The 26,426-nt window shown below is 41.1% G+C and overlaps 1 protein-coding gene across 2 annotated transcripts in view; it reads left to right on the top strand.

Moving 5' to 3' along the window:
• Positions 1-26,426, top strand: part of TTC1 (tetratricopeptide repeat domain 1) — a 73,401-nt gene that overhangs the window by 43,498 nt on the left and 3,477 nt on the right. For both annotated transcript variants that reach the window (XM_019945247.3, XM_004311292.4), the window contains exons 4-8: positions 8,924-8,984; positions 10,217-10,329; positions 13,785-13,821; positions 18,384-18,532; positions 20,747-20,801. In XM_019945247.3, coding sequence (XP_019800806.1) covers positions 8,924-8,984; positions 10,217-10,329; positions 13,785-13,821; positions 18,384-18,532; positions 20,747-20,801 — 415 coding nt within the window. The remainder of the gene's footprint in view (positions 1-8,923; positions 8,985-10,216; positions 10,330-13,784; positions 13,822-18,383; positions 18,533-20,746; positions 20,802-26,426) is intronic.

Genomic DNA, 26,426 nt, shown 5'->3' on the forward strand with positions numbered 1-26,426 from the left:
AGCCCAGACTCTGGCCTGGCCCAACCCCTTGTGTGTATGTGCCCACAAAGCCCACGGCTGCTAGAGCTAGATGTGGCTCAGCTGCAGGAGCCCTCGTCTGTTTGGATGTTCTGCAGGCGCTGAATTTACAAAGCTGGCAGCGGGAGATATAAATCCATGGTTCACACAGCCGTGAGGAGAGATTTCAGCTCTTCTTTCTTAGTTGCACGGCCTCTGGGGCTCAGCTGTGGTTTCAGCCCCACCTCTGCGTGTGGGCTACCCACCCACCTGCATCTGCTCTTGAGGCTGCCCCGGGGCACATGAGCCTGCCCAGGCGGGAGGGGGCCAAGGTGGCAACCAGGGCAGCAAGTCCACCCAAGTGGGAGCCCCTCCTCGTGCCTGTGGAGGCAGGGGCCGGTGCATGGGGAAAGGCTGCAGTGGCAGCCCCACCCTTGATGCACCACTCAGCCATGGAGCTGCATCTCTGTGGCGGCCCAGGTTTCTTCCACAAACATTCCACGTTGCGGAGCTCCTCAGTCCCATCCCTTCAGGCTGTCTCTTCGCAGCCAACAGCAGTCCTCTACCTGGGTCTGCTCTCCAGACCCCACATTCTAGCACTCAGCCCCCATCTGCACCAGCAGACACACGTCTCAGCCTGGGGAGCTCAGGGCTTTGGCATGCACCGTCTGTGTAGATCTCACTCTGTCCTACCTGCCACAGACCGGTTGCTGGGCTCTACCTCCAAGCCCCCAAAGCTCCCCTTCTGTCCCAGCTGATCTCCCCACTGGTGAGGGGGCTTCCCCAGATGATCTGTATATACTCATGTTTCTGTTGACTGCTTGTTTCCCCGATTGTGGGTCAAACTTTCTTGCCTCTTTGCATGTCTTACAATTTTTCTTTTGTTGAATCTGGGCATTTTAAGTAATATTGGAGCAACTCTAAAGTCTGACCTTCCCCCACCCCCCAATTATTTTTGTTGTTGCTATTTTGCCTGTCTGCTTATTTGTTTAGTAATTTACCTGGACTTAGCTGTGTGATTCATTTCCTCTGGGATGTGTGGCCACTGATGGCTCTGCTCAGTTGGTTTTTGGTTTTGTTCCTGTTTTTATTTTTAAGTCTGGCTTTCTTGAGGTTGCTTCTGTTTCCACACAGTTTAGTGGCCATGCAGTACTGGTCAGAGATTATGTTCAAACATGTCAAATCGATACGGCTTCCACCTGCTGTCATTGGATCTATGTGTGGATTTAGAAGTGTGTTCTAAGTTCAGATAGTTTTCAGGTCTGCCCCATTGGACCCTCTTGCATTTCCTCAGCACATGTGCACAGGCTTCTAATAGAACAAGGATGCATGAATAGTTTCAGCCCTCTCCATCCTTCTCAAGTGTGCACACCAACTCCAGTCAGCCAGGATATTTGAAGAGCTTGTCAAGTGCCTCTATGACTGTCTCTTTGTAGCTTGTTACATTTGTCTGACCCATGGGTCCCTTATTTGCCCAACCAGGACTGCTACCACAGATTAGTAGAACCCCTGGCCTTCCCTGTTTGCTAGCCACTCAGATTGCAACACCACTGGGCATGGATTATTTCACCTTCTTTGAATCAAGTCAGTGAAACTGCTGGTTATTCACAACCTACCTTGCGGTGTTAGAATTACCACATTGAATGATGGGAGGAAAAAGGGGAGCAGTCTCTAGCAAGTATGCCACAGATTTTCATTGTTATTTCCTAAATGAGTTTTTCCTAAAATAAGTGTTACTCACTTTGTTGTTAATCCTGTAATCAATTTCCAGGACACTGAAATGGTTGTTTTTTATCTTTCTGTCCAGTTTTGTAGTTGCTTTTGGGTTAGAGGGTTTGTAAACCTCCTCATTTAGACACATCAGAAGTCCCACCTAGGGACTTCCCTGGTGGCACAGTGATTAAGAATCTGCCTGCCAATGCAGGGAACACGGGTTCAATCCCTGGTCCCTAGGCATGCGGGAAGATCCCACATGACACAGAGCAACTAAGCCCATGCACCACAACTCCTGAGCCCGTGCTCCACAACTGCTGAAGCCCGCGTGCCTAGAGCCCGTGCACCGCAACCAAGAGTAGCCCCCGCTCGCTGCAACTAGAGAAAGCCGCACACAGCAACGAAGACCCAACACAAGCAAAAAATTTTTTTAATTAAAAAAAAAAAAATCGTGTCTTTATAAAAAAAAAAAGTCCAACCTAGTATTGAGTTTTGAACTGTTTAAACATTTTACACATTCAAATGTTAAAATTAAATCAGAAAGGATAAGGAAAATTAAGCCTAAAATGGATTACAAAGAGGAACAAATTAATGTAACTATATCAAATTGACTACATGTTAACATAACTATATCAAATTGATTACATAGAGAAGATAATTCCAATAACTTTGGACATAATATTCTGACTGTATACCCTTAGTAGAATATATCCTAAAGTCGGAAAGAACTGCAATGAAGTCTTGAACTTTACGTAGTAGGTTATAGGTAGTGATAATCATATAGTAATTTTGAACATTTTTGTTTATTTTAGGATAGAGCAAATGAGTAAATATATTGCTGTTACTGGGAACTAGAGTTTTCACTGTGGGAGTTGGTGTGGTATTCACTTACTTGAATACATACATAGAAGATTTCACTTGTATGTATTCTCTGACTCCTGGGATTTTTGTTTTATTTAAGATGTATTTTCATGGGTATCTTCACTGAGAGGGCCTAAAAGCAGTGACTCCCTAGTAACACCTAGATCTTGGTTTCTAAGTGCCATTCCCCACTAAAAGAATCCAGGACTCCTTGGAGAAATGGCTGATTCCAGGTATGAGGAAGGCAGAGTACAAAGTATTGCACCTGGAATATAATGTACACCTGCAGCAAAGTTCACCCTTGGGGGATAGATCCAAGCAAAGGTTTACGCAGATCCTAGAAGTGGGCTAAGAAAACTTAGGTAAAAAATCTGGAGCATGGTCTAAAGGGGCCCCACGGGAGGAAGGGTGCGGTCAGAAGAGGACCTTGACGGGCCCCTCTTGCCCACGCCTAAGGAATGTACAGTGTTCTTCAACCCATGAAACCATCTGAGCATTTTATAACGTTCCAGACTTTTTGCAGTGCTTTTTTTAATTCTCTTATAATTTTTTTTTTTTTTTTTGGCTGCGTTGGGTCCTCGTTGCTGCTTGCCACCTTTCTCTCGTTGCGGTGAGCGGGGGCTACTCTTTGTTGTGGTGCACGGGCTTCTCATTGCAGTGGCTTCTCTTGTTGAGGAGCACGGGTTCTAGGTGCACAGGCTTCCATAGTTGTGGCTTGTGGACTCTAGCACAGACTCAGTAGTTGTGGCGCACGGGCTTAGTTGCTCCGCGGCATGTGGGATCTTTCCGGAGCAGGCTTGAACCCGTGTCGCCTGCATTGGCAGGCGGATTCTTAACCACTCCGCCACCAGGGAAGTCCTCTTATAATTTTTAAAAATAGCCTGTGAGGTAGAATTGAGTTGCCCAATTAGAGGCATTATGTACAGTCTACATTCAAAGGAAGATCATGTGGGGAAGGAAGTGAAAGGTAGTCCTGGGGAGGAGATATGGTTTTTGCTAGACTTTGAAAACAGGCAAATTTGGTTTGGGCAGCTGGAAGGGAAATCTAGAAGAAAAACAATGGCATTCCAAGGTGGGTAGGTAAGCAAAAGAATGGAGTGAAGAATAAGAGAGCCAGCTGTCTAGAAGAGATGACTTGTGTAGTAATGGGAGATTAGGTTGAGTAGGTTGGAATAGAAGTTTGTTGCAAAGAATAAAAGATTTCTGAATCTTTTTTTTTTTTAACCTGTAAAATATGTAGATACCTCCATGCCCATCTCTCAGAATTGTCTTGGGAAGCAGATGAGCTGAGCTAATGTATGTGACAGCAGGTGTTAAGCAATGAAATGCTATACTGGTATAAGTTATAGTGAACTTTGAGTGCCAGGCTGAAAAGTTTGCAGTTGTGGTAATAACTGTTGAAATAAACTCCATTCGTCAAGGGCATTGTCTTTTTGAGGTTTTCCTTGGCAGTTCCTGTGATGATTTACAGTGCAAGGTAATGTCACTATTTCTCCCTGAGTTTTTAGTGATGGGGAGGACTACTGAGTTAAGAGCCCTGTAAGAATGGTCCCCATTCTTATGCAAATACAATTCTAGAACAGATGTTACTGTGTGAGGTCTCTGCAATGTGTTAAAAGGCATTGTGGAGGAATGTGAGAGGGCTCCTAACCACGTTAGACGAGAACCTGGAAGATTTGCACCCAGTAATGCAGCAGGATACCAGCACTACCAGTTCACTTATGTGTGAATACTGCTGGCACTTAGCATGCTAAGTAAGACTTATACACGATGAAATCTGTCCTTGGATTCCGTAACATTACAGTGTGCGTGCCATCCTTTGGAAAAAAGAGTATGTTCCGGCAGCAGAATAAATCCTAGTCTTTGTACTGGGATCAAGTTAGTCTCCTGGCACAGCTGGGAGATAGTGCAGCTTTCTCTTCAAAGTGCTATTTTTAGCTGTTGCCAAGGAGATATTCAGCATGATATTGATACTTGAATTAATCCTCAATTTACACAATCTGTGGAAGCAGCAGCTCTTTTTCCAGGGTTTACTGCTTAATGGGTCACTGAGTTGTGATTTATCAAGACGAAAAAATAAAATTCCTTCCTTAGAATAATTGGCCTCTGAAATACGTTCTGGAGCTCACCTCTTGGCCAGTTCAACTTTTAGGCCTAGTTATAAAGACACCGTGAGCTTTTCTCAGGCTGCCTGCTCAGGCTGCCCCTTATCAATAATTCCTTCTGGGTGTACCTTGGATCTAGGCTTTTCTCATTGAAATGTTAATGTTCTAAATTTACCAAATAATGATTAAGCTCTTAAAACACACACACACACACAGGCACACACGCACGCATGCATGCACACAGGCACATGCATGCGAGCTTCACAAGAGCCTGATCTGGCCGTCTGAAAGACTCATCTGTGTTCATAGAACATTCCTGATAAGTTGGCACTGGATAACAGATTATAGACCAGAAAGTAGCTTGAAATTAGAGTTAAAATAGATTGAAATTGTTAATGTATGGACATTAAACTCTAATAACTTGATGAGTTGCCCTTCTCTAAAGAATTTTTTTGATATAACTGTTTTTTTTAAATATATTCCAGACCTTTAAGACCTGTAATGCATTTATTCATGTGATCCTATAATTTTTTCTTTTAACTTATTAACATGCTACCTTGCATTAATATATTTTCTAATGTGAAAACAACTTTTCATTGTTACAACTTTATTAGCCAGTGATACATGGGTGTGTGTGTGGTTTTGAGTGAATTTAAAATTGATCGAATGAATTCCCTAATATTTATAGGGTTTTGATTTTACCCTAATTGAAATTGTTTTAGAATTCAAAATTTTTTTTAGTTTTTCTTAAACCCCTTCACCCATTCTCCCACCCCCACCCCACCCCCACCCCCACCCCCCGGCCCCAACCTATGAGCCTGGTGTTTTTTGTTTTGTTGTTTTGTTTAGATTCCACATATAAGAGAGATCATGTGGTGCTTGTTTTTCTCTTGACTGATTTATTTCATTTAGCATAATGCCCTCTAGGTTCATCCATGTTGTCACAAATATGAAGAGTTCATTCTCTTTTATGGCTAAATAATATTCTGGTGTGTGTGTGTGTATATGTGTGTGTGTGTGTGTGTGTGTGTGTGTGTGTGTGTAACACCACAGTTTCTTTATCCATTCATCCATTGACGGCCATTTAGGTTGTTTCCATATCTTGGTTATTATAAACAATGCTGCAGTGAACATGGGGGTGCAGATATCTTTTTGAGTTAGTATTTTCATTTTCTTCAAATAAATACCCAGAAGTGGAATTGCTGGATCATATGGTAGTTCTATTTTTAAGTTTTTAAGGAACGTCCATACTGTTTTCCATAGTGGCTCTACCAATTTACATTCCCACCAACAGTGCACAAGGGATTTCTTTTCTCCACAGTCTTGCCAATGCTTGTTATTTCTTGTCTTTTTGATAATAGCCATTCTAACAGGTGTGAAGTGATATCTCATTGAGTTTTGATTTGCATTTCCTTGCTGATTAATGATGTTGAACGTCTTTTCATGTAGCTGTTTGCCATGTATGACTTCTTTGGGAAAATGTCCATTCAGATCTTCACCCACTTTTTAATAAGATTGTTTGAGGTTTTTTGCTGTTAAGTTGTATGAGTTCTTTATGTATTTTAGATATTAATGCCTTATCAGGTATATGATTTGTAAATATTTTCTTCCATTTATTTTGTTGATGTTTTCCTTTGCTGTCCAAAACTGTTTATTTTGATGCAGTCCCACTTGTTTATTTTTGCTTTTGTTGCCTTTGCTTTTGATGTCAGATTCAGAAAATCATTACCAAGACCTATGTCAAGGAGCTTACTGCCTTAGTTTTCTTCTAAGAGTATTATGGTTTCAGGTCTTACGTTCAAGTCCTTAATCCATTTTGAATTAATTTTTGTGTCTAATATAACAAGGGTTCATTTTCATTCTTTTGCATGTGGTTGTCCAGTTTTCCCAGCACCACTTATCGAAGAGACTGTCCTCTCCTCATTGTATATTCTTGGCTCCTTTATCGTAAATTAATTGACCATGTGTGTGGGTTTATTTCTGGGCTCTCTGTTCTGTTTCATTGATCAATGTGTCTGTTTTTATGCCAATACCATACTGTTTTACTTACTATAGTTTTGTAATATAGGTTGAAATCAGGGAACATGATGCCTCCAGCTTTGTTTTTCTTTCTCAAGATTGCTTTATCTATTTGGGGTTGAAATAACTTTTTTTTTTTTTTTTGAAATAACTTTTAACTGGATTCGTTATGGGGTTTTCTGGGCCTCCAGCATCAAATCCCCTTTCTCATGTAGAGGAAATTCCCCTGTGCTGTAATGATGTTGAGTGCCAGTCAATCCCCCAATTCCCTCACTCTGTTTTCTGACAGCCAAGGCATGTGACCTACGCTTGGCTCATTGGATGCTTCTGACCAAAACTTTAAATCTGGATCAGGACAAAGAAAGGGGAATGGTTAGGATTTATTGGCTGCTATTACAGTCCTATCTTGGCCAGATTCTTCCGCTAAAAGACACTTACGTTTTCTTGCTTTTTGACTTAACAGAGCTGACTTGAGTCCTGCCTGTTTTCTAAGTGTGTATTTTAGGCCTCCCTTTGATTGTGTGAGCCCCACAGTAGCTTTCCAGTAATTTTTTTTTTTTTTTTTTTTTTGGCCTAAGATAGTCCTTTTGCTAGCATCCAAAAATCCTAACCAGTACAATAGAGGATATTATAATTCAAGCACCTCCTTCCTGGGTAGTACTAGGTAAATGTGGCCACATTTTTGTGTTTTGATTGCCATCACCACTACCCATTTTATTTTTTCCTGTATTCCCTTAGAGTAGTCCTTCTTCAGATATGTTGTATCTTAAAATGAATTATTATTGTGTCTGCTGAACATTAATAGATGTCATAAAAATTAAATTCAGTTTATACCTACCTTTTAGTTTCTTTATTGAGATTCATCAAGTGTTCTGTTTCATCCAGAGTATAGTAATAAGGTATTTGGAAAGCACCCTGGTCTCAACAGCTCATTTACAGATCTTCTCCAGAGACATAACATTTTTAGTTTAGTTCCTAATCTTAAGAGTACCAATTGTTTAGGCTCCCAGTTTGTACTGTAGATGAAAAACCCTGCTAACTTTATTTCCTCCCTTTGAAGTTTTTATTTAGTCAGAAGCTTCAAGAATGAAGGAAGAGATTTTTGGAGATTCTCTCTTTTTAAAAATGCTGTCAAAAGGTGGCAGGCAGGGCTTCCCTGGTGGCGCAGTGGTTGAGAGTCTGCCTGCTGATGCAGGGGACACGGGTTTGTGCCCCGGTCCGGGAAGATCCCACATGCCGCGGAGTGGCTGGGCCTGTGAGCCATGGCCGCTGGGCCTGTGCGTCCGGAGCCTGTGCTCCGCAACGGGAGAGGCCACAACAGCGAGAAGCCCGCGTACCGCGCAAAAAAAAAAAAAAAAAAAAAAAAGGTGGCAGGCAGACACTGCTGCCAGTTCTGCTTCTGCCGACCATATTGCTAAGATGTTCAGGGCTGAAAGCACATAGGGACTCGGCACGTGTCATCTTTGCTCTACAGAATAACATTCACTCTGCCTTTGAGTTCAAAGAGTGCTTGGCCATCTGTGTTAATTTCTGAGTTGTTAGAAGAAGCTAAGAAAAGAGAGGTTTCTCTGGGTTTCTTCAGATTTCCCTGTGTTAGCCTGCTAACTGCATACTGCCTGACCCTGCAAATAAGACTTGTCCTCCATAATGCACTCTGGTGGCTACTGTATGTCTCCTTTATGACACAAACTGCAATTGTAGCTAAGTAAGTATTACATTATTTATTTTACAGAAAAATAATGGCTCATATTTATTGAGCCCTTATTTGCCAGTCGGTGTATTGGGAGTTTTACATAAATTATCACATTAATCCATAAATCTATTAAAGCCTTAATTTTTAGATGAAGAAACTAGGCTCAAAACGATCTGGAACTTGTCCAGGATCTTCTACAATTAATAAGTAGCAGATCTAGAATTTGAACTTATAATGGTAAGCGTACCAGTGGGTATACTTAGTTTCATTTTTAGTAAATAGAAATTACTGTTCCGTGCAAAAGCTAGAAACATAGAAAACCTGGGTTTTATCTTTAAAACATCAAGAATTCACTTGATGATAATCCAGATGTCATGTGTTTTTTTCTGTATGTTTGAGATTTAGATAAAACTGACCCAGTTCTCAAAAGTCAAGCTGCTGCCTGTTGAATAGCATAATGTGTAATGAAAGCTGACCTTTTTGTTCATTTATCATAATATTGTGAGAATTTATGTCATTCTCTGATCTCTTTCAGAGAAGGAGAGAAGAGAGCTCTAGACTAAAGGAGGAGGGAAATGAGCAGTTTAAGAAAGGAGGTAAGATACCTATTTCAGCATTGATGCTGGGCGTCTTGACTCATTCTTTTGTAGATTCTGTGAAGAAACACCAAAGAACATTTGGAAACAATTAGCAGATCTAAACTGCTAATAATACCCTGTTGCCTCCCAACACATTGGAATTTTGTTTTTTTACCAGGTCCAAATTATTCTCAAGTGACAGTGACCAGTTACCATGTGTCTCTAGGCACAGGCATAGTTTTTCTTTTCTGTAATCTACTGTCTATAAACCCAGAGATTAGAAGGAAAAACTCTTGAGTTTTTACTTTGGGAAACTCTAAACTGGAATGTTAAAAGGCTATTTTGCTACATTGCTGTAAAAAGATTGTCCCCGTTACTTGTGACAGTGCTGTGAATACTGGCCCAATGCATCCGGTGTGGCCGAGGGGAGGATTTTCCTTGTACTTTGGTTGCTCTTTCATGTGCCTTTTTCTGTGGATGCCTTAAGTAGAGAGATGTTCCTTCTGCGTTTCCTATATTTGCTTAGGAATAAGTGGGGTTCGTTCTTATAATTTGGGGGAACTATTTGATCTTATGATCAAATTCTATCACATCTCAGAGTGTGCATGCTTTAGAAATCTAGGAGTAGTAACATCTTCCCCTAGTTACTTTTAGGTTAAAAAAATTTTTTTTCTTATATCCTGGTTTAGCAATCATCACTTCTTTTTTTCTAAGAAAACTAAAGCTTCTCTGAAAGCGTATCTCCTTGTATTTTAGTATTAAATATTTCAAACCTGAGAAAGGAGTGAGTAGGCAATTTTTCTTTTAGTACCCTGACCATAATTCTTTGTGTGGCAATGAATATATAAATTTATCACCATTTTCTCTTTTAAGGTGTTTAGTCAACTGCTGATTTTTACATTGTGCTTTTGGCTCTATAAAATGTCTCTCCAAACATTTCATGGAAGCAGTTTTAGCCGGGTTGACTCCATGAAAGCACAATGTCTTTAATGAAAATATATACATAGAATTTTTTTCTTCATTCCGGGCCATTAATCCCAGATTTCAGTCTCTTTCATCTGTCCAGTTCCCTAATCCCCTTTCAAAACTCTTTACTAAATTGATAAGCCAAATTAAAGGTGAACATATAGAGCATTCTGTTGGAGACCTTTGTCCCGTGAATGGAAAGCGATGCATTCTGAGATCTTTTGGAATACAGTGATATCAGGTATAAAATCATAACGACCTCTCATATTTTACCTTATCCTCAGATTATATAGAAGCTGAAAGTACTTACAGTCGAGCCCTTCAGATGTGTCCATCCTCCTTCCAGAAAGACAGGTCTATCCTGTTTTCAAATAGAGCTGCCGCAAGGATGAAACAGGTATGTATCTTTGACCTTTTCTTTTTAAGAAGCACATGAACTTACAGTGTTTTCATAGGATAGCTTCTCTCCAGAAACAAGCATAGGGGCTCTAAAGTTGCTGGCTCTCTTTTCCTACCCATATATTTCCCTGATTTAAAGGGCATGGGGAAGATAGAAAAAATATTTTGAAAAACTTCAGTCAGATTACTGTTCACATTCCTCATTAAAGTGGCTGAGTGAACACTTCCATGGAAGGAAGCCTGGCAAAGTTTCCGCCAAACTAGGGCAGGTTAATGAAGCAAAGAGCCTAGTGCATCTCCTAGAATAGCTACAGCTGCTTATTTTAGGCCTCTGGAACTCTAGATAAAGACCCGAAGGGACAGGAAACAGTGCTTAAAACTGAACTTCAAGATGCTTATCTCTGAGATTCTGATTTTCTGTTGAAAGTGTGGACATAGGGAGAAACGTCCAAGAGTTGGGGTGAGAGGTATGCTTAAATGCAAAGTAGGTGTCAGGGAAAGTTCAAAGGTATTTTATATTTCCAAAGGATTGAGAACCTGGTGTAACAGGGTGGATTTAGGACAGATGAGAGTGTAAATATATTTGTTTGGTATCGTGCTGGATACCAAAAGTTAGATTTGTGATTTGTCTGATATTCCTATTTAGTCAACATAGTAAATCTTGCCAGATTGAAATGATGAGAGCTTGAAAAAAACAATACCACTTGTTTAACTGTGACTACTTGTATTCCAAGCACAAAGGATAGGTTTTTTAACACACCTCTAAGCAGCTACGAAGCAGGCCCAAGACTGGGTGGAGTGGTTTTCTGTTCTTTTAGATCAGGTATCTACATCACTTTCTTTTTGATGTTGACTGGAATTCTCTAGTGCTTCTACGAAAGTCACTTTGGATGGCCCGGGTTTTTAAAGGTGGGTGGGGGTGTGCTTGAATATTCGGACATGCAAAAAGTTTTATTTCAACCCAGACTCATACGTTTTATTATTGGATTGAGTGTCTAGGGTGAAGTTTTTTAGAGTGATTCATGTGGCATGAGAGAAGGAATCATTCTAGAGTATACAAACAAACATTTTGTATTAGGGGAAATAAAACAACTGTTTTAAGTTTATTTAAAACAACAGTCATTAATATATTTTACCATTGATCAGAATTCACACCTAATAGTTTTTACACTTAGCTGGAAAATTCTGATCTTTCACTTTTGCCTCTTGGAGACATCTAGCCACATTCTTAGACTGGAAATTGTCATTGTGAAGTGAGATCAAGGATACCTTCAGTGTCAGAGAAAACTTTGTACCATACCCATTTGGCTCCTGGGTTTTGGGATTCTTTGTTCCCACAATTGCCAAGTTACTGGCATTGCTAGTGTTAGGCTGGTATGATCAGCTGGTTCTTGAATTAGGAAAATGTATGGCCTTGCTAGTCTTCTGTCTGTCACAGCTGAGGAGAACTCAAAAGAGAGTTGCTCTGTGACTCTTTCCTGAACAAAGGATAGGTTTGTTAGTGGGGTTTTTGTTTGTTTTGTTCTTTTAACTTGCATTCCTAATATTTTTAAAAGATCCTAAAATTATAGACTTGGAGACTTTCAGAATTAATGTACTGAAGTGATTTAAGGAGCATGTTCTGAGTTTAAGGAAGTGATGGGTTAACTGCTTTAAGAATTTCTGAAAGGCAAGTTTGCAGGCTCAGCATCCCTGACTGGGTGTGCCTGGGCAAGCTTTATGTTTCATGTCTGGAGAGGGAAAAGGCAAACTGGAGTTAGGACAGAGTTTCAGCTCTAGGCCTGACTACACAAGAGCAGACAAAGCCCTAAAAAAATAGGCTCTAAAAGTAGTTACTTGGGGGCACAAAGTATAACTTATAACATAAGTTATAAAGATTTGGGACTTCCCCGGTGGCACAGTGGTTAAGAATCTGCCTGCCAATGCAGGGGACACGGGTTCGAGCCCTGGTCAGGGAAGATCCCACAGGCCACAGAGCAACTAAGCCCGTGCGCCACAACTACTGAGCCTGCGCTCTAGAGCCCATGAGCCACAACTGCTGAGCCTGCATTCCACAACTACTGAAGTCCGTGTGCATAGAGCCTGTGCTCCGCAACAAGAGAAGCCACCGCAATGAGAAGCCCGCGCACCGCAACAAAGAGTAGCCCCCGCTCACTGCAACTAGAGAAAGCCCGTGCACAGCAACGAAGACCCAGTGCAGCCATAAATAAATAAATTAATTAATTAATTATTTTTAAAAGTTATAAGGATTTACTCCTATTTCAGTTTAAAATATGAAGTTGTATCTTAGATTTATAGAAATCTAATAAGTTGGGGAAATACTGACTTACAGATTTCTTTACTACAGGACTTCTTTCTTGTTAGAGTTTTTAATATGTAAATTGCTATGATGAACATTGGAAGAGATAATATAGTTAGTGTTTCCCAAATGACTCTGGGACCTTTTTTGCTTATTGTGGGTAAAATACACATGCTACAAAATTGACCATTTTAACCATTTTAAAGTATACAATTCAGTGCCATTCACAGTGGCACTGGATACATTCACAGCGTTAGGCAGCCGTCACCACTGCCTGGTTCCAAAGTTTTTTTATGACCCTAAAAGGAAACCCATTAAGCAGTCACTCCCTCCCCATCCTGGAACTGTTTCTGATTGAATCCTGAAACTCAATTTGGTAGACATTGCTCTAAAATATTCTGCAGAATATTTGGCATTTCCTACAGTAGCCATTATGGAAGTATTGAATGTTTATTTGAACTCACATTTCTCTAACATTGTAGAAAATTTCTAATTTGGGGAAAATAGACATTTAGAGCTTAGAAAAGTTAAATAGCAGATTAGTGTCAGAGCTGAAACTAGTTCTTTTGATATCCTGTGTTCTTTCCACTGTGCCATGCTTCGCAATTCAGCAAGTTATGTTAGTTAGATATCTTATTTAGTGAATTGTTTGGTATTTTTGTTTCATCGGTGGATAAATTAAGGTTCATAACTGAGACTACGCAACAAACCATACAGTGTCTGTAGATGGACCATCTGTATACATTTTCAAGATACCACTTTGGGTGCGATATATAACAGCTAGCCAAAGAGGAGGGTTATTAATTCAGTTATTCATATATCAGTCATTTGCCCTGTTAATTGATCACAAAGTTTTCTCACTGTAACATTCTAATGTAAAGTGTCTTGCAAATATAACAAGTCAATTGCAACAGTCTTTAAAGATACTTTAGGAAGAAGCTGCTTGAATAATTTGTCACCAGGAGGCTTTCAAGTTAGAGCTGTGAGCATAGTTTGAATTTTAGCTTGGAAGTAACACGCGTGTTTTGGTGTTATTTCCTTGAAAAGCATTCTGCATCTCCATAAGCAATTATTAATGATCAGCATATGTCATTGAGCCTTTGGGCTTTTGAGACAGAATTAGGGTGACATATTAATGATCTATTTTGTTTTAGGACAAGAAAGAGATGGCCATCAGTGACTGCAGCAAAGGTACAGCTTTTTGGTCTTGTTGCATGTTAACATACAAAAAGCATTACCTCAGCTAGACAAGCAAATAAGGAGGCTCTCAGTCAGGTGTTTACTTGTACACATGTACTCTTCTTCTGAGGCAGTTAAAGAAGAAGCTCTCGGCCTTTCTTAGAGGTACTGCACAGTAGTTGTCTTAGTGTAAGCATGCTTTTGAATGGATAGTTCAGTCCGTTTATCCTGTATTGGTAAATATATGGAGAATAATTCCAAGCTACCTTGGCCACAGAAACAGAGTTTATTCCCTGTATGTCCAAATTACTCTCCTTTGAAACTGAAGTTGAAGGTCTTAGTCAGCTGCTGTTGGGGCACCTGAATCTGTGTGTTTGGAAGGGCAGTTGCTCTTAGGGAATTGGTACTCTCTTCAGATGTAGTACTTAATCCAAACCTCCTTGCCATCATTTTAATTATCCTTTCAGGTTCCACACAGTGAATCAAGCCTCTGCTATCTGAGTTCCATCGTGGTCTTTTCGTTCTACCAACTGATGGAGACAGCCCCAGACATAGGATCACCATTGTTTTTTCCACAGATTTCCTGATAGGCCAGACGGTTGTCTTGTCTTGGTGTGGAGAACACGCAGTCATTTTCCTTGCATCTTGCTACTCTCATGAGTCTTTCTAGCTAATTACTACTCTTGTAATTTGTGGGTTGTTGTTGGTTTTTTTTCCATTTTCCTCCTTTGGATAATATTTTCTCTGAGAGAATCATAGAGTTAGAAAGAACCTTATATATTATCTAATCCCACTCTCAGACCAAGCATGAATTCCCTCTTCTGTTTTGTTTTTTAGTTTTTTTTTTAACATGAATTAGTCACCCTCTCTACTGGATTTCTTTTCTTCATCCTTGGTATTTCTATAGAGTATCTGAAGGATGTATCTGTAATGTATCTGTTACTACATTAGAATCTAACAAACTTCTTCTGATCTATTTATCTTGGACTGCAACTAATTCTGAATGTACTGTTTTGTTTGGAAGAAGGTGTTCAACCTTAATCTGTGTGAGATGTGTGGGTTTGAAGAGTTTAAATTAGGAACAAGATTCTGATTTTCAGTTCTTTTCTCTGTAACCAAACTGTGAGAAAATGCCTTGTAAGCCTGATTAGCAGGGTATACACTAAGAAAGAGAATTCATTTCTAGCTGTAACCCTCAGTGTAGGAGCCAAGAAAATGGGAGGAAGGGGAAGGAAAGTGTTTCCAACCAAAGTGTTTCCCAGATTTGTTTTTGGATTTGGTTAAATCAGTATTCATGTGCTTATACTTAGTTGTTATGGACTGCATATGGGTTGTTGAACCCATAGGCCAAATACGTTGACACTAGTATGGTTATTTGTATTAAGGACCCTTCTCCTCCCACTAACCCCCCCAAACACATGCCCACTCAGTGCATAAACCCTGGCAAAGGACTTATTTCTGAGGTCATATTTGGAGCTCATTACTACCAGTTATATGGAACAATATTTAATGCTAGTCACCTTTGGTCTTTTAGCCTTGGCATAAATAAAGTTTAAGTTAATTCTGTTTATATGGATTGAGAAAGAAAATCACAAGTTACAGTGAAAAGTTGACATTTGAGGTTTTTATAAAGTAATCATGGGGAATTCCCTGGCTGTCCAGTGGTTAGGACTCGGTGCTTTCACTGCCGGGGCCCGGGTTCAATCTCTGGTCAAGGAACTGAGATCCTGTAAGCTTTGAGGCGTGGCCAAAAAAAAAAAAAAAAAAGTAATCATGGGAAGAATTCTTTCTCTTCAATACATATTTGCATTGTTAGAAGCTATCCACTAGTCGAGAAGGGGGCAGTATCTGAGTTAAAATGTAAATTAGGGGGTTCTGTTTTTTAAAAGATGTAGTAGAAGTCACTGGAGTATTTTTTTTTTCCTGTATTATGTAGTTGGGAATATTTTAAGAGAATATGATGTGCTGGACTAAGCGGAGATTGACAGCATGTAAAGTTGAAATGTTGAGGTTTGGGTTCTTTCAGAAAACCTTCTCCTGAACCAGTATCCCCCTCCAACCCCTGTCCCATTTCTCTGGTCTGCTTCATTGAAAGATTGTCTATACCTACTGTGTCTCCTTTGTCTTCTCCCATTCTCTCCTTACACATCCATTGGACTTCTGTTTCATTCATGCCCCTGAAACCCATCTTGTAAAGGTCACCAACACCCTCCTCTTGTTCGGTAGTTGCTTCTCTATCCTCATCTTACTTGACTTCCCAAAAGCATTTAACACAGTGTGTCATTCCTCATTTTCTTCTGTTTCATTGGCTATTCCTTTTTAGTCTCTTTTGCTGGCTTCTCTGTCAGCCTCATCATTTTGGAAGTCCCTAGTTCTTCATCTATAGGGCCCTCTTTTTTTTTTCCGTCTATATTTTCTCCCTATGTGATCTCATCTAGTTCTGCAACTTTAAATAACCCATCTCTATGCTATAGTTTATATTTTTGGCTCTGCCCTGTAGCCTGGAGCCCTGTATCCCATTGCAAAGTTGACATCTCTGGGATGTCTAGTAGGCATTGCAGATTTAACGTGCCCAGAGCAGATTCTGGTGCCTCCGCAGTCCCCACGCACGCATGCATGCGTGAATACAACTTGAGGTTAGTTTTTTTCATTCTAATGAATGGCATTATTATCCATTATTTACTTGCTGAAACTAAAACGTTTGGAGTCATCCCTGATTACTCTTTCTTTCATTCCACATGGCTTAATTAATTAGCAAATCCTTTGGGCTCTGATTCAAAGACATTTCCTTAATCTGGCCTCTCCTTTTCATCTCCACTGTTAGCAGCTTAGTCAGCATCCTCTCTCATCTGGACCATTGCAGTGACATCCCAGCTGTCTCTGCTTCCCCTCATCCCCTCCACACTGTAGCCAAAGTGATCCTTTAAAACTGTAAATCAGATTATGTCTTGATCTGCTTGAAGACATTCCAGTGGCTTCGTATCACACTTAAGAAAAAGTCCAAGGGCTTCCCTGGTGGCGCAGTGGTTGAGAGTCCGCCTGCTGATGCAGGGGACGCGGGTTCGTGCCCCAGTCCGGGAAGATCCCACATGCTGCGGAGCGGCTGGGCCCGTGAGCCATGGCCACTGAGCCTGCGCGTCCAGAGCCTGTGCTCCGCAACAGGAGAGGCCACAACAGTGAGAGGCCCGTGTACCACAAAAAAGAAAAAAAAAAAGTCCAAGCTCCTTTCCCTGGCCAGGAAGGCCTCCATGACCTGCTTGTTGCGTATCTTCAGCCTCATCTCTTCCGCAGCCCTTACCTAGTCACCAACAAACACGTCAAAGTTATTCTTGCTTTAGAGCCTTTACTCTTGTTAGTCCTTTTTCCTGTATGCTCTTCCTCAGCTTTTCAAATGGCTGGCCTCCCTCAAATAATCCTTTTTCATATTTGACCACTCTCTAAAGTTACTTATTCCCCTCTTCACCTGAATTTACATCACCTTGTTTTATTTTTCTCTACAGCACAAAACTATCTGAAATTATTTGTATGCCATCTTCTCTTGCCTCCTAGAATAGCTTAAAGCTTCATGAGAACGTGGACGTAGTCTGTTCTGTTTGCCACTACTATACTCCAGAGATACACTGCACTAGGTGCATATATTAGGTACTAAATAAATAGTTACTGAAAGCATGAGTGAATTTAAAAATGAGTATATCACTTGAAAAGAAAAAAGTTCTAGAGCCATGATATTGCTTTCTAACAGAGAAAGAAACAACTTAAAAAAGAATACAAGAATGTAGTATACTTGAACCAAAACGCGGGCACTGGATTATTGGAAGGGTTGTTGTTGGAAAAAGGAGAGGATATTATGTGCCAGTGATGTAAGGGTGTTAGAGCAGGAGTTTGAAGGAACAGTGAGGATTTAGCTAAAAATGTAACCTCAGGAGTCAAGGCACGGCCACAGTAGCTGAGGCCTAGAAAAGAGAGAATGATAGCAGAGTCTGCCACCAAAGTTCTCCCTCAATTTTTTAATATGTGCCTTCAAATTCCCTCTTACGTTTTCACTGTGCCTCGAGCTCTGTGTTTTGGTCTGTTCTGAAGTGGGTGAAGGACAAGTAGGTGGAAAGCAGGACTTGGGTGTGGACCAGGGTTTGGTAAACTACAGTCAACAAGCCAAATCCAGCCTGCATGCCACCTGCTTTTTTACAGCCTACAAGCTAAGAACGGTTTTTACATTAAATGGTTGGAAGTAAAAGAGAAGTAATATTTCAAGACACATAAAAGTTATGAACTTCAGACTTCAGTCTTCATAAATAAAGGCTTATTGTGATACAGCTAACCTTATTTGCTTATGCATCGTCTATGCTTGCTTTCATGCTACAATAGCAGAGATCAGTAGTTGTAACAGACAGTCTATCCCACAAAGTGTAAAATCTTTACTATCTGCCCTTTACAGAAGAAGTTTGCCAACTGTAGGTATGTCCTTTGCCAAAAACTTTTCCTTATGGACCCATGGAGAATAATAAACTTGATATAGCTGAGGATGTACAGGCCCTTTTTCCTCATGGTGACAATTATTTCTTCTCTTTTTATAGCAATTCAATTAAACCCCAGCTATATCAGGGCAATATTGAGGAGAGCGGAGTTGTACGAGAAGACTGACAAGCTGGATGAAGCCCTGGAAGACTATAAATCCATACTAGAAAAAGATCCGTCAGTACATCAAGCAAGAGAGGCTTGTATGGTAAACATAATTTTTTTACAAAAATATTTTCTATTCCTTGTGTTGCTACTTGGTGAATGTTAAATGATCCTTAGAGACACAACTATATGCCATTTCTAAGCCTTTGAGAAGCTTATCAGAATATATGGGAGATAGAACTTTGAAGTGGTGGCCACACACCCACTGTACCATGTACTATTTAATCTTCATTCTAAAAGTGTTATCTTTGTAAACCTCTAACCTCTAAGGTTGACAAGAACTTTATTTCATTGTTGGACTGGGAAATCTTGTCTACTTGTAGGTGCCTGGTTTAGTTGAAAGTGAGTCTTAATATTATAGGTAACACATTTCTGGTTTTCTTGTCATCCTTTTCCTTACTCAGTCACCAAGTTTCTATTCATTGTTATATGGCCAGCACATTTCCAATTGAATATATCCTAAACTAACTTTCTTATCTCTCTTAAAATGACTCTAGTTCTTGTCCTTGGCACTAACAATCCTTTTGCTTCTAAATGGCATAATATTTTTTATGTCAGTTGTAAGTTAACTAAATGTTACTGGTTTTCCTCCCTTTAAAAATAACTCCAGATTTAGCACCACTCTTTGATTATCTCTAACGCACAGAGCAACATACACTCTGAATGATATACTGCAGTATTGGATGTGTATATCTTATTGCCCCAAAATAATGCGTGTTCAAGTAAGTTCGACAAACACTGGCTTTAACCAAACAGGTTTCTTTGCTGCCAGACTTTTCAGAGGGCCATTAGGATGGAGAGGTCCATTCTGAACCCAGTATGCCACAGAGGTGGCAGGAGCCGGGGAGCTACAGGAGTCTTTTATTTAAGGCAGACTTCTCGGTTTTGTTTTTGGAATTGAGGGCACTTGCCAACATTTACAAATGGAAAGATTTTACTAGATGAAAATCTAAGTCGGGCTTCTCTTGAAATTGGAAGATGCGGACGTGCTGGCTCCTCCTTGAGCTCCCACATGCCGGTGCTCAGCTGGCGCTCTCGATTCCACAGTGAGCATGCCCATACTCTTGCCTTACTTACTACCTTTCCCCTCTGGCCCCTGAGGGCATCTGAGCCCCTGCTATACAGGTTCCTGTCTAGTTCACAGGACTGTTATTCCACCAAGCGGACCTGAGAAATGTTGACTCCTCTCCCTGCACTAATATTCTAGGTGGTTTGGGTTTTGTTTTGCTTTGTTTTTATACCCACTTGAGGTGAATTCCTTCAATAACAACAGATCTTTTGAATAATCGGAGAAGGGCTCGTTTGGGTAATTAAAATACATAAGCAATTTGAAAGCAGTTTATCTGACTTTTAACGTATCTCTGAATGGTGTTAGGATTAACTTAAATTTGACATGAGGAAAGGGAATAGAGTTCTTAAAATCTTGGCTAAATTCTTGGTAGCCTTTATCCTTGTCAAATTAGTTTTAAGAGTTCCATGAAAGGGAGCCTTTTTTTAAAGCTAGCTGTTATATGCATAAAGAATTTATTTTATATTGAATTATTACAACTGAGTTAATACTGGACTCCCAGAGTACTTGGGGGCAATTACAGAGCTAAAAGGGACCATAGAAGACTCTAATCTAGGTCAGCTGGAGGTGATTTGGTTCCAGGGGGCATTTGGCAGTGTGGGGAGGCACTTTGTCATGACTGGGAGGGTACTGTTGGCATCTGGTGGGTGGAGGCCAGGGATGCTCTAAACATTCTACGATGCACAGGACAGCCCTACAGCAGTTACCCAGTCCAAAATATCAGTAGTGCCAAGGTTGAAACGATCTGATGCTTTCTCAACAAATTAGATTATATAAAGAAAGGACTTCAAGTTAAAAAATACAAATGAGCAAAAAAATTAATAATATAAATATCACCTATAATCCCACCACCTAAATATACTCCTGTAAACATCTGGTTTGTATCCTTTCAGACATTTTCTGTGTGTGTGTGCGTGTGCGTGTGTGTGTGTGTGTTTTTCACCAAGTTTTTATTGAGGTCCTCCTTGGGCCACTCTGCTAAGAACTGGGAATATAGCATTGAACCAAACCAAACTCCAGTCTCTGTGGCTCCCCCACAGACAGACATTTGTTCTTCTCTATGTTTAATAGGCTCATGTATAGGTACTTAACCTGGTCTCGCTTTCACATGAGGTTTTTAATGTTTCTCAAATTCAAAATAAAGCCAAAAGATTTTCACAACCCATGTTTTGGTGCTTTTTCCCTCAGAGGTTACCTAAGCAAATTGAGGAACGTAATGAAAGACTAAAGGAAGATATGTTAGGTAAGTCTGCTTCCCTTACCTTCTCTTGACCATAAATAGCTAGGAAGCCGGGGATGGGGCCATCAGTACTTTTATTCATTAGAGGAGAATACAGCAGTTAGAAATAGCTTTGGGGCCCTTTGTTTGTTGTGGGCACCAGTACCGTGGGGCTCGTGAGTTCTTAGCCATTTTTAACTCTAGAAGGAGCAGTGTGGTTTAGAGTGGATAGCAGCTTTTCAAAAACTAAACTTCCATTTTGTGGGGTTGTTTTTTTGTTTTTGGAAAATTTTCCTCCCTTCAAGAATGCAAACATAATTAACTCCCAACCTGGGCTGCCACCAACCTCTATTTCAGATCATGAATTTCTTAAAAACAGTTGAATTTCTTCATTTGAGTAAACAACTTCAGGTTTTTTGGGTTTTGTGTTTTTTATCTATTTATTTATATTTGGCTGCACTGGGTCTTCATTGCTGTGTGTGCGCTTTCCCTAGTTGTGGCAAATGGGGGCTACTCTTCATTGCGGTGCGTGGGCTTCTCATTGCGGTGGCCTCTCTTGTGGAGCACGGGCTCTAGGCGCCCGGGCTTCAGTAGTTGTGGAGCATGGGCTCAGTAGTTGTGGCGCATGGGCTTAGTTGCTCCGTGGCATGTGGGATCTTCCTGGATCAGGGATAGAACCCATGTCCCCTGCACTGATAGGCGGATTCTTAACCACTGCCCCACCAGGGAGGTCCCAGCTTCAGGTTTTACGTTCCATTAGGATGCAATCAGTACAAGCCAATACCATGTCAAAACCAAGGGGACTTTTGTTTTGAAAATGGCGTTCAGAGTCCCTTTAGTGTTTGAGAACACATGCGAGGGCAAGAATTAGTAGTAAATAGGAAGGGGGAAAAGACTGTGGGTTGGGGGGTCGGGGAAATGGTTTCATTTGACCCGTGTTTTAGTTACTTCTTGTGTTTGCCAAAGCATGTTTATAGTTGGAATTACAGAATTCCTCTCATGAACAGTCTGCTTGACGAAGGGGAGTAAAGGTTCCTGGACAGAGACCTGCCCAGCATAGTCTGCTTATAACCTGTCTGATAGTTCTCTGTTCAGGATCTCCTATATATTTTTCCTTATGAATATTTTCTAGATCTATATTGTGAATTGCAATCACATGGGACTAAAGGAAACTCATTTAAAATAAATTGAGCCTGGCCATGTATGGCCTTTAGGCATTAGTATCCAGAGAATGAGACAGATTTCCCCAAAGATCACTGATAGCAAAGTTGATTGAGAAGAAGCCACTAACCTAGTCGATCCAAAGCCCTCGCCCCTGCTGGATAGACTCAGACTCCAAGGGGAGATGCTTCAGACTTGGGGAGATTTCTGGAGCCTTCCTCAGTTTTTCCAAAATTGGCTCTTTCCCTAATTTACATATTTAATTAAATTTGACACCATGTTTGAGCAGAAAAGTTATTTTGGAGGTACTTTTTCTTCAAAGAAGAGGGAAGAGAGCATTTTCTTACCTATTCACAATGATGCTTTATTTTAGCAAAAAAAAAAAAAAAAAAAAGGAAGGAAAGAATTTGCATTTAGCTGAGCTGGATTTCATGCTGAAAGAGATGACTTGGTGATTGAGCATAGTGGTTTTGGAAAAGACACTTAGGCACTGGTCCCTGGGTCCATTTGTTTTGAACCAATATGGAAAAATAAAGAGATAGGTGTAAATTGAATCTTACTGCCATTGTCAGTTCCAGATGGAATCAAAACTTCCATCTGTCCTTGTCACTCTAAATTCTAATGAGCTGATGTTTCCTGTCTTGTGGCTTTGGCTTTTACTTACGTTGTTCCCTTCATAAACAACTTAAGTTGCTTGGTAAGTAATATGTCAGTTTGTTGTTACACATCAGTAGTCTGAATGGCTGGACTCTTTTATATTCTTTTTTTTATTATTACTTTTGTCTGCATTGGGTCTTCCTTGCTGCACGCAGGTTTTCTCTAGTTGCAGTGAGCAGGGGCTGCTCTTCATTGCAGTGCGTGGGCTTCTCATTGCAGTGGCTTCTCTTGTTGTGGAACATGGGCTCTAGGCACACGGGCTCCAGTAGTTGTGGCACATGGGCTCAGTAGTTGTGGCTCACGGGCTTAGTTGCTCCACGGTATGTGGGATCTTCCTGGACCAGGGCTTGAACCCATGTCCCCTGCATTGTCAGGCAGATTCTTAACCACTGCGCCACCAGGGAAGCCCCTTCCTTTATATTCTTAATGAATATAAGGATCATGAATAAAAATTGGTTCTGGGTGTCACCTCCCGTAGGAGAGCCTTAAAGGGAGAAGTCACTCTCCGCCCCACAAGAGCTTTCTGGTGTTCTTCCTTCCTTGTTACAGATGAACCACCTTTGATTCGTGTGCTTTGAGATTTTTGGAGGCTGGTCCCTCTAGAAGCGCAGAGTAACGTCACTTGCTTAGAAGTTCTGAGCAAGCTTTTTGCAGTGGACTGCATGATTTTTAGTGCTAGTTTCTCTGGGAATGATGGCTTCTGCTGGAAGATTGGCAGTTAAAGATTTTTAAAACTGCTTAGCACCATTTGTCACTGGCATTTACTACGTTATGTGATAATTTAACAAAATGAGATTGTCTTTAAGTTTGTTTGATAATCTTGACTTGCTTTTCCTTTTCTCTCTGTAACTTGACTTCCTTGTTGTTAGAAAGAAGAGCTACGTACCCCCCTTCTTGGGAAAAAAAATTCTAATTGGAATTATAAATGGGTAGAACATACTTGCTCCTCTCTTCTTAGTCTGTCATTTATAAATGTCATCCTTAGAGCAGGAGTGGAGACCCAGGGTGGCAGTCACTCATAGTGCCACAGTCCTTGCCAGAGAGGGACAATCATGCTGAGTTTAGATTTGAGGAAAGGAGTCAGTAACTGGAGTGTTTCCTTTTGTCCTTTCCTCTGGGAAGATAGCCTGGTGGCTGTTATAGCCAGGGAATGACTTAAGGGTATAGTCAGTGGTGTGATGAGGCGGGAAAGATGTCCTGGACAGAGCACCCCAAGAGACTCAGAGCATTTAGCTTCTGTTCCAACAATTCCGGGGGATCTGCTCTTCCTACCTCAGTCGAGAGGCTGTCCTGACCTGGAAAACCTAGAGCTGTGACATGAAACTCTTTGATTCCCCCAAAGGATCAAGAGACATGGGTGAGGCACTGCCCCAGAAACCCTACCTTCCTTTCACTGGCACACAGCTGCTCGGCACACACAGGGGCCTTGTTCCGCATCCAGCCCAGGTTTTCCACTTGTACCATGCCCTCCTTCCACCTTCTTGGAACGTGCTGCTGGTCTCCTGATTCCTGAAGTTACTCAGGTGTTCACTCCTGGCCATTAGCATCCTAATGAGTGTGTAGTTGTGAACTGAATTAAGAATACCACCTTGTATGTTCCATGTTCAAAAGCTAGATTTGGAGCCGGAAGTAACTTGTTCATTGTCATTGTGAGGATGCAACAGGTCTTTTTTGGCTATTCCTGTGCATTGTGTGCCTCTCTGCAAGTGATAGAGGGGCCTAGAATCAGCTCCCTTGCCGAATATCACGAGAGCCTCGAAATTGTTACTGTCCCTTAAAACTGCTGAAGCCATACATGTGGGTATGGAAATCCAGGCTCTTTTTTCACATTTCTCTTCCTGCTGCCCTGCCTGATACTCGTTACAGACTGTGCACTTGCCATGCCATGTGCTCTGGCCACTGGAGACTTTCTCAGCCAGTTCCGTGTTGCTGTCACCCTCTCAGTAGGGAATGTCAGTTTTGGGTTTTCGATGCCCTGCTTTTTGCTTCGTTACCTAGTTGCTGCTCCTGTAGCTTCTCCTCTTTGATAGTTCTTGGTAAGGCTTCCTTCCACTTCTACGTTCACCCAAGAGCTGACTAATATATAAGCATTTGAATTGAGTGTGAATTTTATTTTCTCTATTCTGTGCCCTCTTAATTTGCCTTTTGCTCAGAGGAAAGCAAGAGTCACAGCTTCATGGCTTAGTTTTCTGCCTCATAAGAGGAAATGCAGTGTCAAGATTCACTTGGATGCAATTTGGTTCTCCTAATAGGAGAAAATCCTAAAGGATCTATTCCACTGGTTCCAACCTCAGTGATCTTAAGGAGGTGAAAACAAATGGCCTTCCAGGCTCTCCTGATGCTAAACTGACTACTGCACAGTCAGTATCTCTGAAGAGAAATTATGTGTAATGAGTCAGTTGGGTTTTTATAATACAGTGTTGCTTGGAGACGCAGAAGTTAATATTTATCAGAACTGGATCCAGTGCCAAGCCTTGATCTCGTGTCATAACTGTTCTTGTCTGAGCACAAGCAGTGTTGGACTCTTCTCTTTGCCATGGGATCTCTTATAGATGAGATCCTAACAGTTAGGGGCATGTGGGCACATTCAGGCTGAGTCATGGTGTCAGATTTGCTACAAGTGGAAATAAAGGAACCTAATACTGCCCAGGTCGGGGGAGGGGTGGGATTTGGCGGCCAGTGGAAAGTGTGGCAGATAGGCTAGTTTGGCAGATGGTCCTGTCTTGGGTTCAGCGAAGCTGCCCTAGTCTCTGAGCGCCCACCCTGACTGTGAACAGCAGCAGGAAGATGGTGAGTGTGTGTGTACAGAGCTAGGAAGGAGCATGACCTCTGCTGAAGGTGCTTCTCTGCCACCATCATCAACAGTAAAAGGTGAATCTTGCAGACACCGAAACTTGTTGGTTGTACCTTAATGTTGTGCTCTGTTTCCTTATGTTCCCATTGGCCCTACGCTAATTTCAGAGCTTTTTCTAATTGAAGCGTAGTTGATTTACAATATTGTGTTAGTTTCAGGTACACAGCATAGCGATTCAGTACTTTTGCAGTTTATACACCATTTGAGGTTATTACACGATAATGGGTATAATTCCTGGTATATCCTTGTTGCTTATCTATTTTATATATATAGTTTGTGTCTGTTATTTCCATACCCCTAATTTCAGAGCTTCTTCACCTGACAGTGTAAACATCAAATGTTTGTTCAGTGAATAAACGGCCTCTTTCCCGTTAGGCCTCACCAGCTTTCTGTCAGAACCACCTCCAGGCTCTCCTCTTGTGGTTTATTCTTCACTTTGCCCCGTAGCATTATTAACCCTGAAAGCTGTTCTCAAACCATCAATGGTCTTTGCCGCGCCCTGCCACCTCCCTTTCAGCCCTTTGGACACACTGCCCACCCTTGCCTGCCTGTCTCCGTACATTTGATCCTACCATTTTTGCCTGCACTGCCCACTCCCTCTATCTCAAATGGTTGCAGTCCTGCCTGTCCTTTAGTGGTGATTGAAATGCAGACTCTCACACACAAAGCTCTGCCAGATCTCCCTCCTCCCTGCCCAAGCTGGAGGGCATCTTCTTCTTATTGACTCTCATAGCATTTTATATCTCAGCTACATGTGAACTGGCTTCAGTGTGTGTCTTATCTTCTATCATATCTAAGCTTATTTTGGTGTAAAGACAGTGTCCTGTATCTTTGCATCCCCGCCACACATATGTACTTAGTACATGTTGGTTGAATTAATTCAAGTCAGGTTAACCTCAGGTCTTCTCTAATGGGGAGACTATTTAATCATGTGTCTTTTTTACGTGTCTGCTGCCTTCCAGGGATTTCATGTACGT

Source organism: Tursiops truncatus, chromosome 3 (assembly GCF_011762595.2).
Source record: "Tursiops truncatus isolate mTurTru1 chromosome 3, mTurTru1.mat.Y, whole genome shotgun sequence".
NCBI classification, from domain to species: Eukaryota; Metazoa; Chordata; class Mammalia; order Artiodactyla; family Delphinidae; genus Tursiops; species Tursiops truncatus.